The sequence below is a fragment of the Phaethon lepturus genome, unplaced genomic scaffold, assembly GCF_000687285.1.
Source record: "Phaethon lepturus isolate BGI_N335 unplaced genomic scaffold, ASM68728v1 scaffold51764, whole genome shotgun sequence".
NCBI classification, from domain to species: domain Eukaryota; kingdom Metazoa; phylum Chordata; class Aves; order Phaethontiformes; family Phaethontidae; genus Phaethon; species Phaethon lepturus.
This window is the reverse complement of record NW_010536619.1, coordinates 14,646-34,205: the sequence shown is the minus strand read 5'-3', so window position 1 is coordinate 34,205 and position 19,560 is coordinate 14,646. Positions and strand designations below refer to the sequence as shown.

The 19,560-nt window shown below is 37.3% G+C and overlaps 1 protein-coding gene across 3 annotated transcripts; it reads left to right on the top strand.

Annotated features, from left to right (window-relative positions):
- The first annotated feature begins 10 nt into the window (after positions 1–10).
- GNE (glucosamine (UDP-N-acetyl)-2-epimerase/N-acetylmannosamine kinase) lies at positions 11–19,355 on the top strand. Of its 3 annotated transcripts, XM_010286202.1 has the most exons (11): positions 11–216; positions 3,105–3,556; positions 4,688–4,840; positions 5,310–5,522; positions 6,380–6,467; positions 7,526–7,736; positions 11,325–11,454; positions 14,582–14,803; positions 16,340–16,522; positions 17,216–17,332; positions 18,060–19,355. In XM_010286202.1, the coding sequence occupies exons 1-11, from the start codon at positions 53–55 to the stop codon at positions 18,293–18,295; spliced, it is 2,169 nt and encodes a 722-aa protein (XP_010284504.1). In that variant the 5' UTR covers positions 11–52; the 3' UTR covers positions 18,296–19,355. The 3 variants fall into 3 exon arrangements, with proteins under 3 accessions (XP_010284504.1, XP_010284505.1, XP_010284506.1); XM_010286203.1 differs by lacking the exon at positions 14,582–14,803 and having other exon boundaries at positions 53–216; positions 18,060–18,751; XM_010286204.1 differs by lacking the exons at positions 11–216; positions 4,688–4,840 and having other exon boundaries at positions 3,118–3,556; positions 18,060–18,751.
- Positions 19,356–19,560: the final 205 nt, after the last annotated feature.

The window sequence follows — 19,560 nt, the reverse complement described above, 5'->3', positions numbered from 1 at the left end:
TTTTCAGGAAGTGTATTTCAAGAATCTTTCAAAACAGAAACAAAAGGAAGTCATGGAGAAGAATGGAAGCAACCACAAACTTCGTGTTTGTGTTGCTACTTGCAACCGTGCTGATTATTCAAAATTAGCTCCCATTATGTTTGGTATTAAGGCAGAACCACAGTTCTTTGAGCTTGATGTTGTAGTGCTTGGTTCCCATCTGATTGATGATTATGGGTAAGGTGAATTTTTTTTCTCTCTGACAATCTGTTTCTGGGGTATTAACAATAACAACATGAATGTTAGGTAACAAAATCCTTGTCATCATAAACATACACAACAAAATCTTAAATGTATTTTTTTCAGATTTTTTCTGAAAAAAAATTCATTTTGCAGCTCCTTCTGAGATTGGTTGAAAAAAACCCAGAAATATGCAATATTGGAATTTTTGAACGTTTTGTATAAATGCTGTATTTGAGATCTTCAACAGGAGCACAGACTATATGAAATGAGAAACTCAATTCATTCCGATTTACCCAAGAATCTGGTGATTATCAAATAAAAATGTGCTACAGTTTTTAATTTTCACAGAGAAAAGATAATTGTCAGTCATTATAAGTTGCAGCTCTTCTGCTTTACATAGTTATTGGAGAGAGTACTTCTGTATTCCATATCCCAGAGGAATACTGTTAGGTCTTACTTCCAGGACTGTGGAGGAAGGAGAGTCGTCTCGTGTTTGGCAAGAGAGATTAGGGTCCCCTTCATAACACTGTATAAGTATGCAGTCATATCACCTGCCTGGGAGGACAGAATGTCTCAGTCCAAATCTCCCTTATTGAAAGACTTGCCACATCTCAGGTGAATATTCTCCTGTTGTCTGGGGAAAAGGAGGAAGGAGCAGCATGCATATTCTTGCTGGTGTTGCAATTGTTGGTTGGTTGGTTTTAGTCAGGCTGCATTTATCAGATTGGGCCCAGAAGGTGTGATAGATAGGGAAACGTTTACTTTGCAAGTCACAATCAGACTTTAGTATAAGGCAACAGCATATCAGCAATGTTGAACTTTTAGAAATGTTATGCATATCTCCAAGCAAAAACACTTTTTGGAATTCTCAGTGAGAAATTTTAGCACTTCTGTGTGAGTTTAAGTTGTACTCTCAAACTACTAAGGAAGTTCCACTGCCCCCCATTCTCAGTAAAGTGCTCTGTTCCTTGCTTTGTACTGGACGTCATTTCAATCTAGTAACATGTCAAGGCGAATTCAACACCACAAAACTAACCTGATTTAAAAAAAAAAAAAAAAACCCAATCAAACTTCTTGCCAGGTTAGCGTATTGAATTACATGCTGTCAGATTGGGATAAGGTAATCCCATTTCATTCACTGAAGAGGAGAAACATGGCCCTGATTTTTCTATAGCCCTGAACCCTTTGCTCTCTGCAGGACTTGTGCAAAGCAATATGAAATACTACTTTTCAAGTTCCAAGGTGTTTAACACCTGTGTGTCTGATGTAAATGATTTGTAATGCACGAAGTAATAGAGATTGTGATCTGACAAATGTTACTGCTATTAGCTGCTTTGGGTAAGTATTCTTAAACCCTGGTACTGCTTGGGGGTTTTTTTTCAGAACCTAGCCCTGCACCCCTTAATCTGGGGGATCATAGAAAATTAGTGGATCCTCAAAACGTATGTGTTCTAGTGATTTGAGTAGGGTAATCAACAACAGAATTCAGATGATAGTGATCCTGTGAAACGTTTCTTACTGAAACATTTGGAGGATAGTAAAAGAAACAAAACACCAAAAATTCACAGTCTTGTTTGTTCCCCAGATTTTGACCTTTCAGAAGCAGAATAATGTAGAGGAAAAGATAAGAAAGTTTTTTGAGATAAATGCATATAGTAGGGGAAAAAGGCAGGTCTATGAAGGGCAATTGTAAATGGAGATGGAAATTTAATGCAGTTTATGGTATAAAAGTCTGAGCTGCTTCACTCAGTTACATAAAAAGGATTTGCATTTAAAAAAAAAAAAAAAAAACAAAAAAAACAAAAAACAAACTACCTGACAAGTTACTTGTAGGAATATATCCTGTGTGTTACAGCACTGAGCAGAATGGAATAGATAGATAGGATTTTCTTTAGTTACACAGAATGGAGATTGCATCTGTACTTGAGCTGGAGCACTTACAGTCTTTGCTATCTTTGCTCAGCTTGCAGATAGTGAGATACTCATTTGCAGAATGTGAGTAATGAAAATTAAATCTGATTTAAATGAGTTTAAAAGTGTAATCCTTTGAATAAGACAGTGAATGTGTCAGATGGGTTGAAGATAAAATTGGAAAACTTCTGTGTTTTTTTCTCTTATTTATTCCAGCCAGACTGTGCAGATGACTTAGGTCAGGTTTAGTGAATGTGGAAGACAGGTAATCTTACACAGATGTGTGATCTTTCGTATTTCAAATACGTACCTGTAAACAGTAAAACAATAACAATTCTCAGTATTGAAGGAATGTTTTAATTTTCTTATTATGGAACAAAGCTGGTAGTATGTGTGGAAAACCTTTTTTCTTTTGTGCGAAAGTCTGTTTCCTTTGAACTTATGGCCTCTTTGTGCAGTGATTTCTTAAGTCTATGAGTATGTTAGTTTTGGTACAGCTTAAATACAGAATCTGAAAAATGGATGCTAGCTGTAGGATTTTTTTCTTCAGCATACAGGCTTCAGCTTTGCATCGTATCTGTTGTATTTACACATTTGTCCAGCAACGTCAATATATTGGTGAGGAGTTAACATACCTTTCCTGAAGCGAAATCATGCCATATTTGTTTTCTGAAAGGCTCTGCAAACACATGAACAGTTTGATTTCTCAGGATTTCCAGAACGCATTCAGCAAAGCTCATCATTAAAGGTGTCTAGAAAAAGTTGATGCTTGGAATACAAGGGACAATCTTCATATGGATGAGAACATTCTGTTAAAATCTTTAAAAAATAATTTCCTCAATGAAGGAGATATGATATGCAGGCCTTTGTTCAAACACAGTACAACTATTCTAATATGCAGTTACTTTGTCAAGCTATGTTCCTATAAAACCAAGTTGTGTTTACTGTAATCCCTTTTGTCTTACCTTCAGTAATACCTATCGTATGATCGAACAAGATGACTTCGATATTCATACAAGATTGCACACCATTGTGAGAGGGGAGGATGAGGCAGCTATGGTGGAGTCAGTGGGCCTTGCATTAGTCAAGTTACCAGATGTCCTGAACCGCCTGAAACCTGACATAATGATAGTTCATGGGGACAGGTTTGATGCTTTGGCCCTGGCCACATCTGCAGCCCTGATGAATATTCGCATTCTTCACATTGAAGGTGGGGAAGTCAGTGGGACCATTGATGACTCTATCAGACACGCTATAACCAAACTGGCCCATTACCATGTGTGCTGCACGAGGAGTGCAGAGCAGCATTTGATAGCCATGTGTGAAGACCATGACCACATCCTTTTAGCGGGCTGTCCCTCATATGACAAGCTCTTGTCTGCCAAAAATAAGGACTACATGAGTATCATCCGCATATGGCTAGGTGAGCAGTCCACTTCTTATGTTTTCCATATGACTTTCAACACTAGACAAACTCAGTAACTAAGTTATCAGTCTGTGGGATTTGTTGACCAGTGGCTCTGAGAAAAGTAGAGGAAGATACAGACTCCTTGCTAATAAGTTTAAGTTAGCTTAATTGGAGATGATTACCAAGTATCAACCTGCTTCTCAAAAAACTAGTATATTTGGTAATAGTATCTAGTATTTCTTTCTTTCTACATTTTCTTTTGTTCTGTGTTCTGACATTTATAGTTGGAAAGCCAGAAATCTGTCCTTTTAACACATCTGGTCCATTTGACAAGTCAAAAGAATAACTCCTTAAATGGGTAATTTCTCTGAGCTGAACAATTTAAAAACAGAACAGTCTTACATGAACAGTTATTGTGGTGTAAAGGATGTATTTAAATAGAATCAAAGCTGTTCAGGGCTAATCTAAAAAAAAAATGAAAGAGAACTTACATTATGAACATTTGTTTGAGGAATGCTGTGCAACAGGGCAACATGCAGCAAAGGCTAATGGTGTTTCATATTCATTTACGTACAAGTAATTCCTGTAAACAATGTGGTTTTGTGTTTGCTTTTTATCTTTGACAAAACAAATTCCTATAAGGCACATTAACCTGTGTAAGCTGGAATCTTCTTAGATCAGTAAGTGAATATTTTGCAGATAAACTTTTTAATCAAATGTACTAAAACAGGTATGACTGACTTTTTTAAAGCAATGGGAATAAAGTCTTTGCTTGAGGATGACCAATTGAACAGGGTGAACACCTGAGCAGCTTCAGGAGTTTCATGTTATTCCAGATTTACACTGGTGTGAGACAGGCTCTTGACCCTGCAAAGCTTTAGAATGTAGGTGTGCAAATTGACAGTTTTTTGGGGTTTAGGTAGTGGTCTCTAAAGTTATGAGACTTGCTTAGAGAGGCAAATAACAAGCTAGATCCTCGTGTTACTCCCTTGAGTTTTATTGTAGCATTGAAATTTATGTGTTAGATATCCCTTTCAGTGCCTTGACTGTTCGGGCTTTCACGTGAGTAGTTTCAAAAGTATGTCCTCCCTTCCTTTTACTATTCTACGCCAGTAAAAAAACTTCTTTTGGGTTCCATTTGGACAGGTGAAGATGTCAAAACCAGAGATTATATAGTTGCTCTGCAACATCCTGTAACCACCGATATTAAACATTCCATAAAGATGTTTGAGCTGACACTAGATGCACTCATCTCCTTCAACAAGAGAACACTTGTTCTATTCCCTAATGTGGATGCAGGTGAGTAAAATACCTTCATGACAGAGGAACACATAACAGATTGTCTTTAAAGCATATGTTGGTTCTTATGGAGCGCTTTTACCCCAGAACCTCCAGCCAGGTGGAAATAGCTGGATGATCTCAGCATCAGGTGTCCATCCGCTGCAGGTCCGTATGCACGTTGCTGGAGGACATTTCAGCTTCTTAGTGTGGTGAGGAAGGTGAAAGGAAACTATGTGACATGTAGAAGCAGTATTAGAGCCTCTTAAATTAAATAAAAACTACAAAAAGATTTTTGCAGTGGATTTTGGGATCAAACTTGGGCTTACATGCCCAGCTCTGCAACTGCCACTGTGAGGAAACGAAAAAAAAACAGAAACAACTCAGAGCTGGCAACTCAACGAACAGCTGTTTAGTTCCTTTGCATGTTTGGACTTTCAGTTTAATAACAGAACTTGAATCATTTATTCTACCTCTTGTTTTTCTGTAGGAAGCAAAGAGATGGTTCGGGTTATGAGGAAGAAGGGCATTGAACATCATCCCAATTTTCGGGCAGTAAAGCATGTCCCATTTGACCAGTTCATTCAGCTAGTTGCTCACGCTGGTTGTATGATTGGTAACAGCAGTTGTGGTGTCAGAGAGGTGGGAGCATTTGGTACACCCGTCATCAACTTGGGGACACGTCAGACAGGAAGAGAAACAGGTATATGTTTGCTTAACTACTTTAACTTCCTCATGGTTCTGAGATTTTTTTCTTCCACAGGATAAAGTCAAATGAATGCTTGACAGAGGCCATCTTGCAGTATCAGTGCAACATAATTTTTTGACCCATTTTAAAGCTTTGCTGGCTGTTGCCCAGGGAGGTGGTGGAGTCACCATCACTGGAAGTGTTAAAAAAATGTGTAGACGTGGCACTTCAGGATATGATTTAGTGGGCATGGTGATGTTGGGTTGGTGTTTGGACTTGATGATCTTAAAGGTCTTTTCCAACCTTAATGATTCTGTGATTCTGTGATTCCTGCATCATGTTAGTGCTGCTTGTATGTTTTACGTAAGATAATGAGGCTTTTATCTATAGGCAAATTAACATATATCTCCATTTGCAGTGGATTCTATTTAGCAGAATAGGCAACTAATTGTTTTCTGTTACAGCTAGTTTGATGTTTGACATGTATTAACATTTCACTTCAAAAAATATGAACTCTTCACCACTTCAGGAAGTAACTGTATTGTGGTATTTCACAGATATTATGCAGATTTGACACAAATAGCCATTTCTCTCATTTTCATTCGAGTATTTTTAATCTAATAGAATCCTGTTGAAGGCTAATACTCTACTCTCTAGTGCTTTGTAATGCATGACTGTATCACAGGAATCACCATTCTTTTATTGGGAGCAAGGGGAGGCACATAACTGATGAAGAGCAGTGTTGAACTGGCTGAGTCTTTCTTGCTCAGGGGAAACAAAAACAATTATTTCTTCATTTCTAAAGCAGTTCTTATCCTCTAATGTAATTTGAGGAGCTGACCTATTCTATTATGTTAACTTTTGTCATTGAGGTGAAAATGTTCTCCATGTTCGTGATGCTGATACGCAGGATAAGATTCTGCACGCTCTACAGCTGCAGTTTGGTAAACAGTATCCATGGTAAGTACATTCATCTTGCTTCATTGGAAGGGATGTTAAAGCAGTAGAGTAAAAGACATTTAGTCCTGAGGTGGTTCATCATATTTGATTGGAGTGCTTTTAATGTACTAATCTGAGGTTACAAATTATTTTTCATTTCACATACTTCATTCAGAATCATAGTGCAGTATCTGGTATGCAGATCAGTATTTGTAGAGCAAAATGTTGCTAGTAATGTTTTTATATAACTAGTAATGTAACATCCAACACAAAGTCAAGAGGACAAAATTCATATGTTAGCTTAGACTAGCATGATTAAGAGAGCTTGTTCCATAAGAGCAGCATGGGGGAGAACATCCTGTCTGCCTACCTCTGACTCATGCCTGAAGGACACACTACTTTATAGTTGGATTGACCTCAGGCATGATACATAGAGAGTCCTGAGTGCAAGCTTCCAGGGGAGCTGCAGGATTACAGTAAGATGCTCTTCATTATTCTTCAGATGTACAGTACTGACCCTCAGTTCCTTAACATACAAGTTCTTACAAACTTCAAGAGATAATATTTGTCTCATTAAGGACAAGTATCAAAAGTATATTTCTTAACCTCAATGGAGTAATAAAACCATGTATGATGATATTTTGAAATCAGACTCATATGTTGAAAACTGACATGAATGTACAGTTTATTATTATGTAGCTGTCACCTGTGTGATGAGTACCTCTTGTCCAGACTTGTAGCACATATTTAAATTTCCCATAATTTTAGAGCTTTATTATGTTTGGGGATTGTTGGGGTTTTTTTTGCATCATTACCTTTCCAGTTTTCTATGTTCCATGTTTCGTATTCCAAAAGGGAGCTAATGCCAAACTTGCACAATCTGTTGTGTGATCTTCAAGCTACTGACATTGCCTACCATATCACATGACAGACTCGAGTAGTGTGAGCTGCAGTATTGTTATAGTAGCTATATCATAATTTTGAAATGACACAGTGTTACAGCATTCTCTCATATAAAGAACTGTATAGATTGCAGTGTTATTTCCAATTAAATTGTGGGAGTTTTTTTCATATTATAGCTCAAAAATATATGGAGATGGTAATGCTGTTCCAAGGATTTTGAAGTTCCTTAAATCTATTGACCTCAACGAGCCATTGCAAAAGAAATTCTGTTTTCCTCCTGTCAAAGATAACATCTCTCAAGATATTGACCATATTCTAGAGACACAGAGTGCTCTAGCTGTGGATCTAGGCGGAACAAATCTCCGAGTAGCAATTGTCAGTATGAAGGTAAATATTCTGTTTTGCTTTTACATATTTTGGAAACTCCGTTAGGCTTTGTGGTTCTGTTCCTACAGTGAGGAGGATACGAGCTTATGATGCAAAAGAACTCTAAAACAAAGCAGTCCTACTGGCTTTTGCTGTTGAGGGGTAAAGTCTATTTTCTGTCATTTGTTGCACCTGTCATACAGTCTTGATATAACTTCCCTGCTGGTTTGGTCTTCTAAGCCTGCTGTTAAACTAGCAAAGCCCATTTGCTGGTGCATGGTCCTAGCTGCTCCCTCTTTGTGGAAAGTCATACAGACCTTGAAGAATAGTACAACTTTCAGATGTATTAGTTCCCTGTAGAAGGTGACTCTGTTCACCTTGCAACTTTTTATGTGTCAAGCAAAAAAAAGGGAAGGGGTCCAAGAGCAGTCTTTTTACTTCCCTGCTGCCTTACACAGCCATGTTACGGACACACATTTTGAGCAACAACCAGCAGCTAGCAAAGCAATTTACTGAGGGAGGGTGGTAGGTTCATGGTGGATGGGTTCAGGATACAGAATTCTGCATCTCTTCTACCAAGAGAAGAACAGCCAGTAATCAAAAATTCTCAGTATCTTCCTGCATAGAAGCGTAATCAGTAAGACAGTACTGAGCCTCAGCTGGAACAGTGTTCTCTGTAATGCATTACACCACAGAAATGTAGACCCATTGGAGAGAGAATCAGGAGGAAAAACAATAATTATTACAGACATGGAAAACAGGGAAAAGCTGAAGAAACTAGAATCATTTAGTCTAGAGAAGGAAAAGAAACTGACTGAAACAAAAAAGCCTTCAGATATGTAACCCTTTTCCATGAAGAGAAAAGTTAGATTCACTTGTGCATGAACAAGTAGTAAAGTATTAAAACAGTGGAAGGGAAAATTATTTTAAAGTTTTTGTTATTATCCAGCTTAACTGTCAATGCAAGAGAAGGCTGGAATAGGTAGTCTGGAAGGGTATGGTGTCTTCATTGCCAAAGTGGTAGGAACTAGTTGAAAAAGGTCTCTTTAAGCTGAATTATAGTTTATTGATCTTGCATTGGAAAAGGGTGGTGAATTCGAGTTGTATGATGATCTAAAATTCCTGTCAGGGTTTTTGGTTTGTTTGTTTGTTTTTTAATTGTGTTGACCGCGTCCTTCGATGTACGAAAAGAGGTGCTTGATGTTTTAATACCATCATCAGAATGAGTAGAATTTGATACATATACTAGAATTCTTAGAGACTTTGAAGAGTGAGTGAGTTTTGAGTCTGAAGTGCCTCTCTTCCTGTAAAAGTAACCCATTTGAAATAGGCTTGAAGTTACAGCCTTTAGAAGGCTGTATGGAGACATGTTCAGGTTTAGGGATACTGTGTGATTTAATGGTCTCAATGCTTAGAAGTCTTTCAACCCACTTCTCTGGTAATGGCACAGTAGGAAGCTTTCCTTTGCCTGTGTCATAGCACTAATATGCATTGCTTGCAGAGCTCTACCAGTCATAGACAACATACTACAAATGTTTGAAAACTAACTTAGAAAGATTACAGTTCATGATTGGCAAACATAACAAAAACTAAAATCTTAAAAACAGCAAGTAAGGCTACCAAAATGCCATCAGTATCAGTCTGGTGCCAGATCACTTGCAAAGGTGTCTTTCAGTGAAACAAGTAAATACCACCATGACTATCAGCTGATTATCCACATCAATGAAAAAAACACAAAATTTCTATTTAAACATGTGAGCTTCAAGCTTATGGGATAAAAACTACTTGGTGATGGTGTAAAAATATTTGAAATAATTCTTATGTAGGTTGATGAATGAAAGGATAGTTAGGGCTGAAGAATTTTAACTCACTTAGATACCTATCTTGCTGTTTGTAGGGGAAAAAAAACATTAAAATCCTGAACTCTGCAGCACTTTAAAGATGTGAATAAAACTCATGTTGAGAAGTCTTTGGCTTTTATTCTCAATAGTACTGGACAATTACTCCTACCATTACACTGCATACTTCCAGATAACTAGATCAGTTAGACATACTTACCAGGAAAGAAAAGTTGCCTGCAGAAAGATGAAGGGCTATGTAAATTGACCCGATAATGGTCCAGAATTTTTTCATTCATTTAAAAGGAGATGTCTGGCAGATCTTTAATGTTTTAAACACAACTTTTAAAAGTACAGTATTTTTAGAAGTAAAATTGACACCACATTTTCTGCCAACAAAGCCTGGAAAAAAATGAATTTTAAAAAAACTGTCCATTTTGCAGAGTATAGCTTGAGGTGGCATTTATGAAAGTTGAAATGTTAGCAACTCAGAGTAAAAAGGATCAGATTTTCATAATGAAATTTACACAACAGATGTAAGCATTTAACAGGAAATGGCAGAGTTGAAGGTGTAGCTTTCTTTTCATGAAGAAAATAACTGAGTTTTCAAAAGCTCTTTTTCAAAGCTGTTGTATCTTCTAATAATGTTTGCTGCAGCCTTGTCTTCCAAAATAAGTTCCCCTCCAAACCAAAAGTGAAGACGAAACTAAACATAAAAATCCTCAAACCCTGTAGTTCATGTGATGCTGAGATGATGTGATCTAATACTCGAACCATTGATGTCTTGGAATTTTCTAAGTTATTTTGGTAACAGTGACTCAGCCATCTTGCATACAGACACTCCTTTTTGCTTGGTTGTATTAATACAATGCTGTTCACTTATTGTAGAGTACTGGGGATATAATAGGGAGCTTAACATTGCCAAGCAGCGTACCTTCCGCAGTTTCTTGGTTTAATCCTCCAATATTAACATTACATTAAGATTAGCTCCTTAGTACCTGCAGCTTCAGGCATGCATAATGAATGCTTTCATTACCACTGCATGACTCCTAGAGTTGAAAATAATCCTTTTGTCCTGGACCCTCCGTCCCCCATGCAACATACATCACAGTAGATGGTACTCCAGCAATATTTCAAGTGATTAAGAAGTGTAATTGCTTAGAAGAAAAGTTACTTATGAAAGGATAGTAAATTTTGCATTGTAATTTCTAGCATTGCTCTCTGGGTGACTCTTTTCCTGCTGGTAAAATAGTGTTGTCTGTGACATCATGCAAAACCTTAATGCAGTCAAATTGGAAACTCTTCTTAAAGCACTATCGGTTTTCTGTCCTTTTTAGCAATTGCTACTCTCTTTCTTTTTTTTAACACTTAAGTATTGAGCTTAAGTGCATTGCTGTATCATGGTTTACTCCTAACAACAGTTCTAGTAGCTCCTGTTATTCCTCACACAATTATACATTCCTTACACAACTTACTATTTCCTTACACAATCCATGTGTTCCTTAAAATATGTATTTATTTCAGACAGGGGAGGTTGATTAGAGAAGCAGAAAGTAATGCCTGATCTTGCAAACTTGTCCCCCAGAGTTGTCAGGAATCTGGCACAGAACAGCCTGTAGGACCAAGATCTAAGGCATGCATATGTATGTTTTTAAAAAAAGAGAGGAGGTGTGACTCTCCATTTTCAAGTTGACCTGTAGTTTAAATTGAAGAGAAATTTTATCATGAAATACATTTCTGGGGGGCATGTTTTGTTGTTTTTAATTTCTAGGGTGAAATAGTTAAGAAGTATACCCAGCTCAACCCTAAAACTTATGAAGACAGACTAGAACTAATCCTAAAGATGTGTGTAGAGGCTGCATCGGAGGCAGTAAATGTGAACTGCAGAATTTTGGGAGTAGGTAAGTTAACAAATACTAACTTTGTCTTTTCATCCAAGTTTTTCAACATGAAATCACTACTGATTAATTTAAACCACCTTTCTAAAACGGATCTTGTGTATTTTAAGCTCTTAAATTATATTCCTACCACAAAAAAATTTTTAAATGTGAAAATGAGAAACTGATATAAAGGCTGAATTTGCCCCACTCTAACCGCCATGAAAGCAATCTGCGAAGTTATATCTAAACTATATTTGAAATGTCTGGTGTATAGATTTCATGGATTTTGAAGCTTCCTGAAGTCTCCGAATTGTGAGTCAGATGCTTAGCGTGTATTGAAACAGCTCTTGAAGCAACTGCAGCCGAGTCAAGTTTCCTCCACTGTTTGTAAGCCTTTCTTTATGGCCAGGATCAGTATTCTCAGTTACACTAAGGCAGACTAAAAAGGCTAAAACATTAGATTAAATTTGCAGCTAACAGAAACAAAAGCTACATTTTTGTTGATTTTTGGTTTACTTACACTGTAGTAGAGTTCCAACTTAAACTGTGTTTATACCAGACAGGACTTACTTAGTTTAATGATGACTGGGAGCTTTGGTCTTAGATATCTATTACCATTATTTATGAAGGTGGCCATTAATGTGTCCTGGATTTTTGAGGAGGACATAAAATCCTCATTTGAGGTGAGAAATGCTCCAAAAGAAAAGTAGTTTGCTCCAGACGATAACTTACTTGAATCACACTGTACAAAGAAAAGTTAGTGTGAACTTCTTTTGAAAGTATTTTTCAAAACAGTGATAAGTATGCAAACCCATAAGAAGACATATGTCAGACGTTCAAATCGAGTCTTTCAGACTATCTGTTGGGTAATACACATGACTTAACCACCTAGATTATTTTATTGTGTCCAAATGCTAAATCTTGAAAGCCTCATAGTTCTTATAGAAAAGATGGTAAATTCTGCAGTAGTCACTATTCCAAGAAACTAGGAACAGTTTATAGTCAACTATGTTTATTAGGATAATGAAACAATAAACTGGTTTACAGAGGTTTATATATGGGAGAAAAACTTTCCTTTTTACAAGAATTTTCCTTTTACATTCATTTTACAAGAATTGCATTCCTATTTTATTCTTCAGCCCCCTCCCTTCTGTGACTGATTGCTTACTGTTCAGTAACTGAGAAATGAGGGGATAAGTTGTGCTACAGAATAAGAAATTTGTTATTTCTATAACCTGGTTATTTTTATTAGCTGCTCTTTGCCTAATTCAGACTCATAGTTTGAATCAGAATAATAGCTGAAATTGAAAGTTCTCTTTAGAGAATGACATATAATTTCTATGGGAGTAATTAATGTATTAGATTCTAGTTTTTTCTTACGGCCAATAATTATAAGATGGAGAGTTCCTGTAACTTTGCAGAAATTTTTGCGAGACTATGCAGAAGGGCTGGGCTTAATCCTGGACTTCTTAACAGTAACACTGGCCTTCTTCCAGCTATCATAGGTAAGAGTAAAAGTAATAACCATTGGAAATTAATAAGCAGAAAGAGCTACTAACAGAAGGCAATGAAAAAAAGTGTTTTCCTCCTTTTAGTCCTATAAACTACTGTCAGCACTCAAAATATTAGCTACATGAGCATAATTTTGATTAAGAAGTCCCACTAATACAAAACAGGTTTGTAAAGCAAATTAAAACTAGGAGTCGGGGGGGAATCATAATTTTCAACATCTTTTTGTCTTGATAATCAAATAAATCTAGATTGCAACAACTCTGCAGTTAGTTTCAATTTTGTTATTTTTGTTGAGTTTTTTGACTCAAAACAAAGCATTTATATTAAAAACACCTAAAGACTATCTGGCTCAAAGAACACTATCAGCTGTTACTGGAAATTTTTTATTTATTTTTATAAAACACAAATTTTAAACCAAAGGAGACCCAGATTTATACACAAATGTTGCATAGAGGTACTTGTGAGAGCTATCTATCTACTGCTATTAGGCAGTATTTAAATTATCTTTCTGGAGCTGATAGTAGAGAAAACAGGATGAAGAGAGAGCTTCTGCTAATTCCTATAGTCATTTACATCAATTGCAGAATTATGGCATTTAGAAAAAGTAGACATGTTTTACTAAGGTATTGCTGAGTTAGCAACTAAGTATTAAATAAACATTTTGTTGTAATAAACATTTGGTTCTTAAAATCCTAGGGAGACTTTCACAGACTGACATTGGGAATGTCGTTTCTGTCAGGTAATTGCTGACAGATTCTCAGATGATTTGTTCTTTACAAAGTGAGATTTTGGAGTGGTCTCACAGTTTTAATGTTCAATTCAGCTGCTTGTCTTGTAGCTTTTGTGGCTGTTTTCTATTATAATTTTAATCCTGGGACTCTTTTCTGCTGAACACCTTTAGATAAGTGACACAATTATATAATCTCAGTACAAGAATTATACATAAAATGTTCAAATGTTGTTGTCTAGAGCTAAATACCTCCATAACAGAGCGGCCTAATTTTCAAAGGTCCTGACAAAGCCCATCAACTTTGGAAGCCTTTCCAGGTAGAGAAAACTGTTTGCTAATAGTGCCTATTACTAGTCATTACTCTCTTCAGTAGACAAATCTCTGAACACAGTCTTGATTTTTCTGAAAAACAGAGTATTTTTAAGTAGAAATTACCACTCGAAGTCCAGTGATTATTTTTACTAATTGTAAATCTTGAGAGATACAGCAATTTTCAGGATGATTACACTGTTACAGGTTGTGAACCATTTTATTTTGTGCAGTTTGCTATTGTAGGGCTTTCATACATGACTAAAAAGAAACACAAGTATTAAATGATTTCCTGCAATCTTGCCTGAAGTAGGAACATCAACTCTGACTAACACTAACCATTACCCATCTAGTTAGTCTTAGACACTGGATGCATTGTGATTATAGCAGTGGAGTTCTATGAATTATCTTTACATGTCACAAATTGCAGTACCAGTAATACTCAGAAACTTTTACTTTCACACTCTGCTTCAAAGAGTCTACTTCTATTATTACAAATAAAAATACTTGTCATTGCAAAGAGAAGAATAGATCTTTTACTTAAAGTATTACACAGACTTAGTTTTGATTTTTTTCTCCTTTATTTCTGGGACTTAGGTATTTCCACAGGTGGACGGGTAAACCCCCGAGAAGGTATTGTGCTTCACTCTACAAAACTCATTCAGGAGTGGAGTTCAGTGGATCTCAGAACTCCAATATCTGATGCTCTGCACCTGCCAGTCTGGGTGGACAATGATGGAAACTGTGCTGCTCTAGCAGAGAGGAAATTTGGTCATGGAAAAGGAATAGAAAATTTTGTAACACTCATTACTGGTACAGGTGGGTATATTATAGTCAATAAAACCCAAAGTCAAAATACTAGCACCATCACAAAGAGGCTCAGGTCATCTTAAAAGCATAACACAACCAGTGTGCCTGTAATATATTAGGTTCTTAAACCAAAAATCCTTTTGCTGCTGTATTTATCTCTTTCTTTTAGAGTAGCTTTTAATTTATCCGAGCAAATGAAACCTTTTGCATAGTATAAAATTCTTGATTAAAAAAGTTCTGCTGATACAGCTATGCAGGCAAACCATTTTTTCAACATAAAGAAAATCTGAGCAACTTTAGCTGGAACAATTTTGCTTTTTTCAACTTTATACCTTAATTCTTTTCTAGCTGCAGAAAGACAGGTCAGATCAGGATATGTATCTAGAAAATAAGCAACTGAATATGACAGATGATGCTTATTATATCTCAAATGCAAATTTGGGGTAACTTTTCTCATTTCTTAAGTATATAGTCCTTTAGAATGGTGGCAATAATAACTAGCTGATGAATCCCCACCCAGGGTTTGGGAAGGGGCAGCAAAGGATTGCAGACTTCAGTGTCCTGGCTCTTGAGCACACAAGTTTAGCTGTCTAAATACACCATTAAAACATCTCTGAAATTCAAAATTTTAAGGCCACTTGAAAGGTTAGTTTTGTGCATAAAGAGCATAACTCACAAGCTTAAAAGATCTGTCATAGTAGTTCAGTACCACGCATAGGCTTTTTAAGAAAGGAGAAGCATGTGGACAGCAGGTCGAGGGAGGTGATTCTGCCCCTCTATTCTGCTCTGGCGAGACCCCACCTGGAGAACTGTGTCCAGCTCTGGAGCTTGCAGCACAGAAGAGACATGGGCCTGTTGGAGAGGGTCCAGAGGAGGGCCACAAAAATGATCAGAGGAATAGAATACCTCTCCTATGAGGACAGGCTGAGAGAGTAGGGATTTTTCAGCCTGCAGAAGAGAAGACTCTGGGGAGACCTTATTGCAGCCTTCCAGGACTTAAAGGGGACTTATAAGAAAGACAGGAGCAGACTTTTTAGCAGGGCCTGTAGTGATAGGACAAGGGGTAATGATTTGAAACTAAAAGAGGATAGATTTAGACTAGATATAAGGAAGAAATTTTTCACAATGAGGGTGGTGAGACGCTGGCAGAGGTTGCCCAGATGGTTGTTAGATGCCCCATCCCTGGAAACATTCCAGGACAGGTTGGACGGGGCTCTGAGCAACATGATCTAGTTGAAGATGTCCCTGCTCACTGCAGGCGGGGTTGGACTAAAGCACCTTTGAAGGTCCCTTCCAACTCAAACTATTCTATGATTCTATGATTATATACCATTTTCGTACATATATGAATAGGAGGGAGCTATGAACTTGCTTATTAGGTGTGTAGAACAGAGAAGAGGTTTTGGTTGCCAGTATAGAAGACCACCAATGCACATATTTTATCTTGTCTGTATTAGAATAAGCAAATGTCAGTGTCCTGCAGAATTGGGGCCTTTAAAAACTGTTGGGGTTTTTTTAATCATAGAAGTTTTTGTATTTTTGCAGGAATTGGAGGTGGAATCATTCATCAACACGAACTGATCCATGGCAGTTCTTTCTGTGCTGCTGAGCTTGGGCATATTGTTGTATCTTTAGATGGACCAGAGTGCCTGTGTGGTAGTCAAGGATGCATAGAAGCGTATGCCTCTGGAATAGCATTACAGAGAGAAGCTAAGAAACTGCATGATGGTATCTATATACTTTATTTTTTAAAATATGGCTACTAAATTGCAGTATAGGAAGACATTTACAAAGACTACATCAAGAAAAATAGACCTCCTCTCTTTTTCTAGGGGTAGACAAGAATGGGTGTACAGGCAACCAGATAGGATTCCTGTGTATGGCCAGCCCAGGAGCCACCACAACCTGTGTAGTATAATTCAACTCTTTTTCAGTGATGGCAATACCCAGGCAAGCCACATTTGGAACCACTGGTCTCAGAATTACCAGAAGCATGTAGTGGAGCTTAGTCTCTCCTTTTTAAGCATGCTGTAAGGTAATCTGACAGGCATTCTGTGTGGATTTGTTTCACAGTGATTGTCTTTCAGCAAAAGCTTCTCAGTCTTAGATAAGGTTGAGAACATATATATTTTATTTTACTGACTTTTGGGGCTGACAAGACTAGTGAATTACCATACTATAGTTTTTGTTTGATTGTCCTCAAAAAATTGTTTGATGCCGTGCTTCTACAAGTAACCTTGAATAACATGGCTATGACTGCTTTGGCTAAACTCAGGGTTGGACAGATTGCTCAGGATTCAGGCTTCAGTATGCAAGTAAAAGAGATGTGAAGATCTTAACTGCCTGCTTGTCACACTCCATTTCTTGACTTACCACATCACTACATTTTTCTCCTGGCTTTCTCTCCTCCTCTTCAAACAGAGGATCTGCTTTTAGTAGAAGGAATGTCAATGAAGAAAGAGGATGTTGTTAGTGCTGCGCATCTCATTCAAGCAGCTAAACTTGGGAACACAAAAGCAGACAGCATTCTCAGAACAGGTGAGAAGATAGCCCAAAGGGTGGAACCCTCCCATGATTATACAGAAATTGGGTATACAGAAATTGTAATGCACTGTAATTACTACAGTGTTACTACAAACTCAACTCTACATGTTGAAGACCTCTATATGTAAAAATTACTAATGGTAATGAAATGTTAAATGTAAATATTGGTGAAAATGTGAGAAAAAGTGTGTATTAAAACTCTCTGAAATGAGAAGATGAAAAGCTTCTGTAAAAGATCAGTTTTTAAAAAGTGAGATCTCAACATTCTCATATGGGAAAATTTGGGGACACTTCATTGTAGGCAAGTGAATGACTACTCTGAGCAAGCAAAGGCCATTTATGTATTAGTTTACATGGGATATTTTACTGTTTTACTAGCTTTAAACACAGTCTTCTTCCTCAGACATACTGACAGCACTAAGATGGTAGGGTAATGCTTTTCCTATTTTCTCTTAGCTTACAAGTGTGGTAATGCATTGCTTTGTCCTTCACATTAGTATCGTAATGCATTATTGTACAATAAACTTGCCTTTTTTTTCTTTTACTTTTGAAAGAAAAATTAATGGCAAACTCATATTGTGTGATAACATGAACTCAAAACTCTCTGCCATATGGACACTTTCCTGATAGTGTCTATGGCTGCTAACAGACCTATTTCAACTATTGATGCCTGTACTGCTTTGAGTAGTATACTTAATTTCTTTTTACTTTATCTTTTCAGCTGGGACAGCATTAGGCCTTGGAGTTGTGAACATTCTGCACACCATGAACCCCTCTCTTGTGATCCTCTCTGGAGTTCTAGCTAGCCACTATGTAAACGCTGTCAAAGATGTGATAAATCGACAGGCTTTGTCCTCTGTTAAAACTGTGGATGTGGTGGTCTCAAATTTAGCAGATCCTGCTCTTCTTGGAGCTGCTAGCCTGGTACTGGATTATACTACACGCAGAATATATTAGGTACCTGGAAGAATTATAGAAATGGACTATTCAAATTCCTGTTGGGTGGAGGGAATACTCTGTCCAAAATTTTTCTTTAATGAGAGCAGCTACTGAATCAGAGTAGTGTTCTGAATAGTTAGTGACTACTTCAGCATTTCCTATCTGAGGTATTATCTTTTTGTATTTTTCCTAAATTTCATCTGACTTATAGGAACTAATGTGCAATTCTGTTGTTTTTAATCACCTCTGTTGGTAAGCCTATATGTTGCTTTAAGTGTAGCTGAACTATTTATAAGCATATCTTGATGATGGGGAGTATGTGTATGGTGGGTCAAATTATAGCTAACACTTGGGGATCCATATCTTATTTCCTACATATGTGAAATGAGAAGTCTACAGTACGACCCGCTTTTCAGTCTCCAGGCTCCCACCCACAAAGTAAATATGATGTAGTCACCAATAGCAGGTAATAATTTCAGTGGGTGGAAGTGAGGGAAGTTGCCTCGACAATCAAAAAAGCTGCATCTAGAAACTGGGTTCATGAAGGACTTGGTGGAGGCAGTTATTTATTACATCATCTTTAGAGGGCGGAGTCCCATTTTAGAAGCTTTGTATATGAAGGAAAAAGATCATGGTCTGGTGAGATTACAGCTGGCAGAGCAGTCCAAACAAACTGACAATGAGCATCTTTGTCTTCTAGCTATGGCCAACAGTAAATTATTTTAATTTTATTGTTTGGGGTTTTCTCAAGGGACTTAGTCTATGATTTTGTCTGCCAAATTAGCAGAGAGAAGACTGTTTATTCTTTGGTAGCCAGTTAGCTGAAATTCAGTTATGTTGTGCATCTGATCATAAAAGACTACCTTTCAAAAAAACTCTTCCACTGCAGAGTGACGCAGTGCATCTCCTCTGCAGTATTGGTGGCTGCAGGTACACTGTTCTTGTCCTGCATTCACCATCAGCTCGCAGGATGGAAGGTCAAATCTGGGCCTCATCCTTGCCTTCAAGACAGTCAGAAGCCTGGGAGCAAAGTATGTCAAATACCAGTGAAGGCTTGCCTAGGTAAACCATCGTTTATGTTTCCTCAACTAGTCCTTGATACATAGCTCTGTCTTTCTCCAACTGCTTTTTAGCACACTCTCAAGATACTGTAGTAATAACTATTTCACACAAAGAGAAACTGAACAACAGACCCATCTAACTGATCAGCTATTGCAGAAAGAAGATACCTGTGGAGGAACTCTGTCCTGCATTTAATGGCCTATTTTTGACATCTAATTCAG